The 12,032-nt window shown below is 33.5% G+C and overlaps 1 protein-coding gene across 1 annotated transcript in view; it reads right to left on the reverse strand.

Annotated features, from left to right (window-relative positions):
- Positions 1–12,032, reverse strand: part of TEX9 (testis expressed 9) — a 91,674-nt gene that overhangs the window by 77,722 nt on the left and 1,920 nt on the right. The window contains exons 3-4 of the mRNA XM_061180294.1: positions 4,873–4,936; positions 3,020–3,099 (exon numbers count right to left, since the gene is read on the reverse strand). Of these exons, the coding sequence (XP_061036277.1) occupies positions 3,020–3,099; positions 4,873–4,936 (144 nt within the window). The remainder of the gene's footprint in view (positions 1–3,019; positions 3,100–4,872; positions 4,937–12,032) is intronic.

Genomic DNA, 12,032 nt, shown 5'->3' on the forward strand with positions numbered 1-12,032 from the left:
CAGAGAAGAAAAAGAAATAAAAGGAATACAAATTGGAAAAGAAGAAGTAAAACTGTCACTATTTTTTGATGACACGATACTGTACATAGAAAATCCTAAAGATGTCACCAGAAAACTACTAGAACTAATCAATGAATTTGGTAAGGTTTCAGGATACAAAATTAATACACAGAAATCTCTGGCATTCCTATACACCAACAACAAAAAATCAGAAAGAGAAATTAAGGAAACTCTCCCATTTACCATTGCAACAAAAAGAATAAAATAGCGAGGAATAAACCTGTCTAAAGAGGCAAAAGACTTGTACTCAGAAAGCTATAAAACACTGATGAAAGAAATCAAAGATGACATAAACAGATGGAGAAATATACCATGTTCTTGGATTGGAAGAATCAACATTGTGAAAATGACTCTACTACCCAAAGCAATCTACAGATTCAATGCAATCCCTATCAAACTACCAATAGCATTCTTCACAGAATTAGAACAAAAAATCTTACAATTTGTATGGAAACACAAAAGACCCCGAATAGCCAAAGCAATCTTGAGAAAGAAAAACGGAGTTGGAGGAATCAGGCTCCCCAACTTCAAACTATACTACAAAGCTACAGTAATCAAGACAGTATGGTACTGGCAGAGAAACAGAAATACAGATCAATGGTACAGGCTAGAATGCCCAGAGATAAATCCACGCACATATGGGCACCTAATTTACGACAAAGGAGGCACGAACATACAATGGAGAAAAGACAGCCTCTTCAATAAGTGGTGCTGGGAAAACTGGACAGCTACATGTAAAAGAATGAAATTAGAACACTACCTAACACCATACATAAAAATAAACTCCAAACGGATTAAAGACTTAAATATAAGACCAGACACTATAAAACTTTTAGAGCAAAACGTAGGAAAAACACTCTTTGACATAAACCACAGCAAGATCTCTTTTGACCCACCTCCTAGAGTAACAGAAATAAAAATCAACAAATGGGACTTAATTAAACTTAAAAGCTTTTGAACAGCAAAGGAAACCATAAACAAAAAGACAACCCTCAGAATGGGAGAAAATATTTGCAAATGAAACAACAAAGGATTAATCTCCAAAATATACAAACAGCTCATGGAGCTCAATATCAAAAAAACAAACAATCCAGTTAAAAAATGGGCAGAAGACCTAAATAGACATTTCATCAAGGAAGACATACAGATGGCCAAGAGGCACATGAAAGATGCTCAACATCACTAATTATTAGAAAAATGCAAATGAAAACTACAATGAGGTATTGCCTCACGCTGGTCAGAATGGCCATTATCAAACAAGCTAGAAACAATAAATGCTGGAAAGGGTGTGGTGAAAATGGAACCCTCCTACACTGTTGGTGGGAATGTAAATTGATACAACCGCTATGGAAAACAGTATGGAGGTTCCTTAAAAAACTAAAAATAGAACTACCATATGACCCAGCAATCCCACTGCTGGGTATAAACCCTGAGAACACCATAATTCAAAAAGAGACATGCAGCACAATGTTCACTGCAGCACTATTTACCATAGCCAGGACATGGAAACAACCTAAGTGTCCATCGACAGATGGATGGATAAAGAAGATGTGGCACATATATACAATGGAATATTACTCAGCCATAAAAAGAAATGAAATTGAGTTATTTGTAGTGAGGTGTATGGACCTAGAGTCTGTCATACAGAGTGAAGTAAGTCAGAAAGAGAAAAACAAATATCAAATACGGTATGCTAACGCATACATATGGAATCTAAAAAAAAAAAAAAAAATGGTACTGATGAACCTAGTTGCAGGGCAGAAATAAAGAGCTAGACATAGAGAATGGACTTGATGACATGGGGTGGGAGGGCGAAGCTGGGGTGAAGTGAGAGTGGCATCGACATATATACACTACCGAATGTAAAACAGTTGGCTGGTGGGAAGCAGCAACATAGCACAGGGAGATGGGCTCGGTGCTATGTGATGACCTAGAGGGGGTGCGATAGGGAGGATGAGAGGGAGGCTCAAGAGGGAGGGGATATGGGGACATGTGTATGCATATGGCTGATTTGCTTTGTTGTGCAACAGAAACGAACACGGTATTGTGAAGCAATTATACTCCAATAAAGATCTATTAAAAAAAAAAAAGAAAAAAGAAAAAACAAATTAAAAACAGAACTGTCACATGATCCTGCAATCCCACTTCTGGGTATTTATCTGAAGAAAATGAAAACACTAATGTTTTTATATATATGCACCTCCATGTTCATTGCAACATTATTTACAATAGCCCAGATATGGAAACAACCTAAATGCCCATCAATGGATGAATGAGAAAAGAACATGTGCTTTTATATTTATATATATATATATATATATGCATATGTTAAAATATAAAATAATATTTATATATATATAACTATTATTCAGCCATTAAAAAAATGAAATCTTGCCATTTTGACAACATAGACGGACCTCGAGAGCATTATACTAAGTGAAATAAGTCAGAGAAAGACAAAGACAAATAAGTGATCTCACTTGTATGCGGAATCTAAAAACAAACAAATAAAAACAAGCCTGTAGATACAGAGAACAGATTGATGGTTGCCAGAGGCTGGTTGGTTGGGAGCAGGTGAAATAGGTGAAAGGAGTCAAAGGATACAAATTTCCAATTATAAAATAAGTAAGTCATGGGGATGTAATGTACAGCATGGAGACTATACTTAATAATACTAATGGTATATTTGAAAGCTGCTAAAAAAGTAGATCTTAAAAGTTTTCATCACAGGGAAAAAAGATTCTGTAACTATGTGTGGTAACGGATATTCACTATACTTACTGTGGTGATCATTTCACAATATATACAAATACTGAATCGTTGTGTTGTACACCTAAAACCAATATAATGTTGTATGTCAAATATACCTTAATTTAAAAAAAACAACAGAAAACAATCTTAAGGCACTTACCCAGTAAAAAGAAAATTTTTTAAAGGTGTTTGGGAATTTAAGTCTTACCTTAAACTGTAATCATCTTCCTCTTCATATGATTTAATTTGTGTTGAAATAGACTGAGATCGTACTTCTTGCTGATCTCTCTAGTTAAATAAAACAAAGTCATATAGGAAAATAATGCACAAAACTAGGATATATTCAAGTGCCTTTCTGATCATTAATTATTTCAGAGTTGTCCACAATTTCTATAAAATCAAAGCACAGAATTCTAAAAGCTATGGTATCAAAATAAGATCTGTAACAATGTATTTTCACCTTTTCATTCATTCTTGGTTAAAAGAGTCAATTCTAAGGCAAAATTGTAAGAAGGCCAATGCCTTTATATGATCTTAGCTGACTTCTGCTTCCCAACTACATTAGAGCTTCCATCTTCTGCAACATGCAAAGGAAATAAGGTTCATAAGAAGTGGAAACATAAATCCATTTAATGGATAGAAAAACTTGTCTCAAATCAGAAAAACTTCAATGTTAAGACGACCACATAGAAATGAAAGTGCTAAAAATGAAGCACTAAGAGTGAAAGCTTTTGGAGAAGATGTATTAATATGAAAGTGAAAAAACAAAAATTCAATGCGGCAAAAGTTACATCTATTAGAGGACTTTGATCAGAATACATAATGAATCCCTCACTCTACTATAATGTTGAGTTTCTGAACATTATTTTCAGAAAAATTATTTTTCTGCTCTTAAGACACTGACAAAAACTAAAAGGTACAATGTTTATTTTTTAGTAAAATATTTAATTACAAATGCAACTAGTAAATCTGTAACCATTATCTAAATATTACTTGAAATGTTATATGTTTCTCATTCCTAAACTAACAAATAATGATGGATCTAAGACATTAAAATATTGCCTATTCTTTCCTGCCTCCATCAACTCCAAAGTGGGGTGGGGGTGGGATTTAAATGAAAGAGAATTATAAATGAATTAGAATAAAAAATTTAAAAAGTTTGAAAGCAGCTACTTTATTCCTCTAAGGAATATTACTATATCCTATCAACTAATATTGGGAATGCTGATACTTAGGGAGGGATGCTTAAAGTAGGAATAACCAATTTGGTAGCCAGAATGGGGCAAATATGCTTACATTGTCTAGTGATGTAACCTCACTACATTTTTCCTGACTATAAATCTGATTATGGTCTAGCCCTAAGAATCTGAGTTACATCCAACTGCAGAGTTTAAGAAAAAGATTACCATCTGAGCATTAAGGGTAGTTGTTAACCTTTATTCAGCTTCTGTCCAGAGACCATTTTATTTCTATCCTTACTGAATTACCAGTACTAATTCTATATAGCTACTTGCAAACATTAATCTTAAAATAGTGGGAAATACTATTAATGTTCCTATTAATTAGATGATTGGAATATCTAAATGGAAAACACTTTTTCAGTGGCTTTCAGAAAACGTGTGCTGGGCTTCCCTGGTGGCACAGTGGTTAAGAATCCGCCTGCCAATGCAGGGGACACAGGTTCGAGCCCTGGTCTAGGAAGATCGCACATGCCGCGGAGCAACTAAGCCCATGCGCCACAACTACTGAGCCTATGCTCTAGAGCCCGTGCTCTGCAACAAGAGAAGCCACTGCAATGAGAAGCCCACGCACCGCAGCGAAGACCCAATGCAGCCAAAAATAAATAAAATAAATAAATTTTAAAAAAATAGTGTGCTTATCAAAAACATATACATGCATGTATACACATACTTATGCATACATTGATGTTCAATTTATGATAATTCATTGAGCTGAAAATTTATGCTTTGGGCACTTTTTTGTATGTATGTTACACATCAAATTAAAAAGTTAAAAAACTAGCACTTACATGGAATTACTATTAATTGTACATTCACTTACTATTACTTCCTCAGCTTGTCGAACCAGATCAGCCGTTTTTGCCTCTAATTCTGCATTTAAACGCCTAAAAGCAGAAAATAATAATTGTGACAGACTGAAGATTGTAACACAAAAATAAAAGTAATTAAATTTCAATAACTACAATTTAGCTAATCAAGAAATGCCAAAACATACACATGACATTTTTATTTGAAAATTAACACAATTATTACAAAGCTTATCTCCAAATCCCCATGATCCTTCTTCTTTCTGGTGGAAGTTCAAACCATGTAACTCCTAGCCTCTCCCTGGCTATTACTTCAGGTGGAATGATTTATTTGGGAAGAATAAACTGGGTGGGTTCAACTCAGTTCCACTCTCCATGTCCTTGGGATCAACTCCAATGGGGAACAGGAGCGGGGTGGGGTGTGGAGGGGGCTGATTTCATCAGGGGTGTTCAGGTGACTGGGGAGGTATATCTGGGGTTTAGTGAGCAGACCTGAGGTGGCTCATACCTCAGCTACATACTTCAATATCAGCTTCATCAGGAATACGGGTGATTACTTTGACCTACACCTGCCACTCCTTTTTTTTTTTTTCAATCTATTTGGAATCTAGCAAAGAATAGGAATACTATTTAGTCCCATTAAGACTGTAAGAATAGCAATGCCATTGAGGGAAACCGTTTTTAAAGAAAAAATTGCTCATCATCCTACCACCATCATCCAATCATTTTTAAAATTCCCTTCTAATTTTCATCTGTAAGCACACACACAATTTTGTACTGTTCTGCCATAACAATACAGATGGAATATATTTATCTCTATATAATTTTTATAATTAGTGCCTTAAATGGCTATGAAATATTCTAGAGTTGAAGTTAACATAATGTACTAAACCATTCCCCCTGTTAGTTGAAGTCCCCTTCTCAGTTTTAAAGGTTAACATTATAATAAACATCTTCAAAAGCATGTAACTTTTAAATTCTGTTCATAGGTCACATTTCTAGGCTATCTAGGCTCTTCTGAAGTTTTATGAAGAAAATATGCAGAGCAATTTTTAAAATGAGATACCTTGTTTTTTCAGATATGTGATTCAGAAGTACCACAAACCAGTGATGACTCCCACCCCCGGGAAGAAAAAAAGCAGTATCATATCCCTTCTTAAAAAAGTCTGATGTTTTAAGAAATATTTTTATATATTAGGATGAGTTAATCAAAATAAAAATATCTAATAAAGACTTAAAGTTGTATTCAAGATGGCTTTACCTGATTTTTCACATTTCCTTAACAAGAACCATTAGAGGTTTCTGGTCAATATAGCAGGCTGAGATAAATCAAAAGGCTATTCTGCTCCAAAACCCATAGAAATCCTGGATAAAATGTAACGAAGGAAATATTGCTAAACTTAAACTCAGGCAAGGAAAATACCCTGGCACTAAAAATAAAGCAGCAACTCAAAATGAGAGCAGTAAACAGGAACAGAAGCCAGAACAGCTTAACACCTAGAAACTGATGCACATGACAGAGTCACAAAGGGCTACACCTGTGAACCACAGACCACAAAAACACTACCCATAACCTTAGGTGAATGGAAATGAAACTAGAGCCATGTGTGGAAAAGATTCTCTTGTGAGTAATCAGAGCACATAGGAGTGTAGTCCAAGTTCATCTTACCCAGATGGTACAGGGACACTATGCCAAAACTTTAATATAGAAAGTTGGCTTAGAACCAGTGAAAACTCTGATAAGCTAATAAAGTTAAATGCAAAACCACCCTTAGGGATTTGCTCATCTAGAACACATGCAACTCTCTCAGAAAGCAAACCCTACTAAAGATGTCTTCACAAAGGTAACAAATTGCATTAAGAAACAAGTGCCCAGGAGGGACAATCAACAGATTGTTATTTCTTTCCTTCTACTAACTTTGGGTTTTGTTTGTTCTTCTATTTCTAATTCCTTTAGGTGTAAGGTTAGGTTGTTTATTTGAGATTTTTCTTGTTTCCTGAGGCAGGCTTGTATCGCTATAAACTTCTGTCTCAGAACTGCTTTTGCTGCATCGCATACAATTTGGATTGCTGTGTTTTCATCTTCATTTGTCTCCAGGAATTTTCTGATTTCCTCCTTGATTTCTGCAGTGATCCATTGGTTTAGTAGCATATTTTTTAGCCTCCACATGTTTGTGTTTTTGCAGTTTTTTTCCTGTAGGTGATTTCTAATCTCATAGTACTGTAGTTGGAAAAGATGCTTGATATGATTTCAATTTTCTTAAATTTACCGACACTTGTTTCGTGGGCTAGCATGTGATCTTGAAAAGAATGTGTATTCTGCTGCCTTTGAATAGAATACTATGTATTCTGTTTGGTCTAACGTGTCATTTAAGGCCAGTGTTTCCTCATTGATTTTTCTGTCTGAATGATCTGTCCTTGATGTAAGTGGGGTGTTAAAGTTCCCTACTATTATTGCGTTACTGTCCTTCATGTCTGTTGTCATTTGCATTATGTATTTAGATACTCCTATGTTGGGTGCATATATATTTACAATTGTTATATATTCTTCTTGGATTAATCCATAATCATTATACTACAAAGCTACAGTAGCCAAAACAGTATGGTACTGGAACAAAAGCAGACACAGAGATCAATGGAACAGAATAGTGAACCCAGAAACAAACCGATGCTTATATGGGCAATTAATCTATGACAAAGGAAGCAAAAATATACAATGAGGAAAAGACAGTCTTTCAATAAGTGGTGCTGAGAAGACTGGACTGCTACATGTAAAAGAATGAAATTAGAACATTTTTTCACACCATATTCAAAAATAAACTCAAAATAGATTAAAGACTTAAATGTAAGACCATAAACCATAAAACTCCAGAAGAAAACAGAGGCAGAACACTCTGACATAAACCACAGCAGTATTTTTTGGATCTGTCTCCTAAGGCAGAGGAAACTAAATAAATAAATAAATAATAGGACCTAATTAAATTTAAAAGGAAAGGAAAGGAAAAGAAAGCATTGACAAAATGAAAAGACAATCTACTGAATGGGAGAAAATATTTGCAAATGATATGACCAACAAGGGTTTAATGCCCAAACTATATAAATAGCACATACTACTCAATATCAAAAAAACAAATAACCTGGTTAAAAAATGGGCAGAAGACGTGAATAGACATTTTCCCAAAGAAGAATACAGATGGCCAACTGGCACATGAAATGCTCAACACTGTTAATCATCAGAGAAATGCAAAGCAAAACTACAATAAGATATCACCTCACACCTGTCAGAATGGCTATCATCAAAAAGACCACAAATAACAAATGTTGGCAAGGATGTGAAGAAAAGGGAACCCTTGTGCACTGTTGGTGGGAACGTAAATTGGTGCAGCCACTGTGGAAAACAGTATGGCAGTTTCTCAAAAACTTAAAGATATAACTACCATATGACCCAGTAATTCCACTCCTGGATATATATCCAAAGAAAATGAAAACACTACTCTGAAGAGATATATGCACCCCAATGTTCATAGCAGCATTATTTACAATAGCCAAGATATGGAAGCAACCTCCATGTTCATCAACAGATGAATGGATAAAGAAGATGTGAGATATATATAGATATATATCTATATATATCTATATATATCTGCATACATATCATGGAATACTATTCAGTTATAATAAAGAATGAAATTTTGCCATTTGCAACAACATGAATGGACCTGGAGGGTATTATGCTTAGTGAAATAAGTTAGAGAAAGACAAATACTGTGTGTTATCACTTATGTGTGGAATCTGAAAAATGAAGCAAATAATGAATATAACAAAACAGAAACAGACCCATATATGTAGAGAACAAACAAGTGGTTACCAATGGAGAGAGGGAAGGGGGGAGGAGTACAATAGGGGTAAAGGATTAAGAGATACAAACTACTATGTATAAAATAAATAAGATACAAGGATATATTGTACAGCACAGGAAATATAGCCATTATTTTATAATAACTTTAAATGGAGTATAATCTATAAAAGTTTTGAATCACTATGCTGTATACCTGAAAATAGTATAATATTGTAAATCAAGTATACTGCAACAAAACAAAAAGAAAAATGACAAAAATTTGAAACTTGAAGAATATAGCGAGAAACATAAAACAGACAATACTTTTTTTAAAAAAGAGATAATGCTGAGAATGTTCCAGAAATGAATAAATATAGGGACCTCAAGCAGAATTAAGAAAACAAATCCACACCTGTACACATCATAATGAAACTGCAGAACTTCAAAGACAAGGAGAATGTTCTTTAAATTACAAAGCAAATATTTAAAAAGAAGAGAGAAAAATAGTCTACCAGCATGACTATCTTAAAAGCTGGCAGTAGATGCCTTATCAATATCTCTAGATTCCAATGGACAATGAAATGGTATCTTTAATGGACCATCGGGAGGTGGGGGGGCAGGGACTAGCCATTTCGAGTTCTATATTCAGCTAAACAATCTGTGAAGAATAAGTGCAAAGTAACAAAATTTTCAGGTAAGACTGGAGAATTTAAGACTCCGATTTTCATACAGAGAAGTAATGAATGGTCTATGCTTCAGAAAAGAGGAAATTGAACCCAGAAAAAAAATGCAAAGAAATGAGAAAACATGATGATAAATCTAAATTAGTACAGAATATGAAAATGACAGGTAAGGGTATTCAAAGCAAAGGGGAAATAAGTATTATATAACTTGACAAATGAGGGAAACCAAGTTAAAGCATTCTAAGGTCTTTCCAAACCAGCAAAGGAAAAATAAAGACATAATGAAAACTCATTCAACCAACAAAAGACAGAAAAAAAACCAAAGAAAAGGCATAAATAGAAAATAAAAATAAGACGGCCCAAACAACTTCAAATTAATAAACAAAATAATGTAAATAAATTCACTCATTAGAAGGCAGAAATTACCAGAGAATATAAAAGAAATGCTCTTCATAAAGCTAAATGACATAAAAAGTTTGAGAATAAAGGAATGAAAAAGATATAACAGACACTACATAATAACGAAAGGAATTATTCATCAAGAGGATTTAAATAAATCAAACAATATAGCCCCCACACAAAATTGGACACAATTATAAGGAGAAATTTTAAAATCATAATTATAGCTGATTTCAGTACATCTCTAACAGAAACCAATACAGCTACTAGAAAAAAAAAATGGTGATGATACTGATGTTATGGACAGCAACATTAATTAGCTTGATCTAAGATATGAGTCAACAAATAGTGAATACACTTTCTATCAAAGAACACACAGAATATTTACAAAAATTCAACATGTACCTGGTCACAACTAAGTTTCAAACATTTTTGAAAATCAATATTATATACATTCTCTGACCACAGTACAATTAAAAATAAATTATAAAATAACAAAAATAAAACAAACAAGCAAACAAACAGATGCTTGGGAACTACAAAAACACACTCCTAAAATCATCACTATGAAAAATCATAAAATATTTAAAACTAAATAACCACAAAAGAAATATATATATCAAAACAGATACTGAAAAACCGATAAGCTGTGGTTGGAGAGAAATATACAGAAATTAAATGTATGTATTAAAAAATAATAAAAACTAAACTAAAAAAAGAAACTAAAAAAAGAAGAAATAAATCCACCATTAGAAGAGAGAGAAATAATAGAGATAAGACTAATCAAAAAAAAATTTAAATCACATAGATTAGCAATAAAACCAAAAGCTAATTCTGTGAAAAGACCAATAAAACATATACACCTCCCAGCAAGACTGACAGAAAAGTCCCCAAAAGAAGGTGTGTATAAGGTTACAGATACAGTCAAGACTTAAAACATAAGAGCATAATTAGAATAAATGTATGTTAATACATTTTAAAACATACATGAAGTGGACACTTTTCCAGAAAACTAGCAAATAACCAAAATTTATTCTGGATGCAAAAATTATTAAAGAAACTGCATTCACAGGCAAAAAAAAACACCCACACTAGACTCAGTTTCACAATTTTAATCAAAGGGCAGATGATCTCTGATTACAAGAAGCTTCCAAGAACAGACTAAAACGAAAAAGGAAAACTATTCAGCTTATTTTATGTGGCTAGGATAATAATCACATCAAAATCAGAAAGGCAAAGAACTAGAAAAAAGTGCAAGACCAATTTCATTTCTGTTTATAGATGAAAAAAAACCTCCATAAAATTAAAGCAATCTAATCCAGGGGACTTTAAAAGAAAACAAGAAATCTGCCTTTGTAGTTCAGTATGTTAAAACATTAAACGAGGGGGTGAAAAAAATTTCATCGCCTAAATAAATTTGGGGGGGAAAAAGCTTTGTTAAAATTTAACATTCATTCAAAATACAAATTAAGGGTATAATACTGCGTATCAGCTATCCTTGATTAAAAAATAAAGAATTAAGGGAAACAGCGTCCTTAAGCCTGATAAAAAAAATACCAAAACGCTACAGCAAACCTCAAATGTAGTGATAAATTATTAAAAGTGGGCTCCTGAAAATCATAACTAAGATAAAAATGCTTACCATTACTTTTTCTATTTCATATTGCACTGGAAGTTCTAACCAGATCAAGAAAAAGGATGCAGAAGAAACTGTAAAGGGACAAAACTATCACAATTTGCATATGATATAACTGTCTTTATAAAAAACTCAACGGACTCTGTAGAATAAGACAGTTCAGCAGAGCTGACAATCTATATAAATATAGGTCTAGGATCAACATACAAAAATCAGTAATGTTTCTATACATATAACCAATTAGAAAATGTAGTAGAAAAAGAGCCATTCATTATAGCAAGGAAAAACTATAAGGTCCCTTGAAAAAATTGTACATGCAAGACTCTTATGTAGTAATATGATAAAATATTATTAATGGATACCCAAAACACCCACATGTAAATAGAGATATATCACATTCGTGGAAGGGCAGATTCAACAGCATAAAGATGTCAGTTCTCTGCAAATTAATCTATAAATCCAATGTAATTGGCATTTATGGGCAAGAAGTTTGGGGGAAGGCTTGCCCTTCCAGTTATCAAGATCAATTAAACCAGATGTCACGTAATCTTATTGTTTAGCTCTCTGGTTTTATGATATACGCACAAGGCTTGGAATATCTATTGACTTGAGTGATCA

The sequence above is a fragment of the Eubalaena glacialis genome, chromosome 2 (assembly GCF_028564815.1).
Source record: "Eubalaena glacialis isolate mEubGla1 chromosome 2, mEubGla1.1.hap2.+ XY, whole genome shotgun sequence".
Taxonomy (NCBI): Eukaryota; Metazoa; Chordata; class Mammalia; order Artiodactyla; family Balaenidae; genus Eubalaena; species Eubalaena glacialis.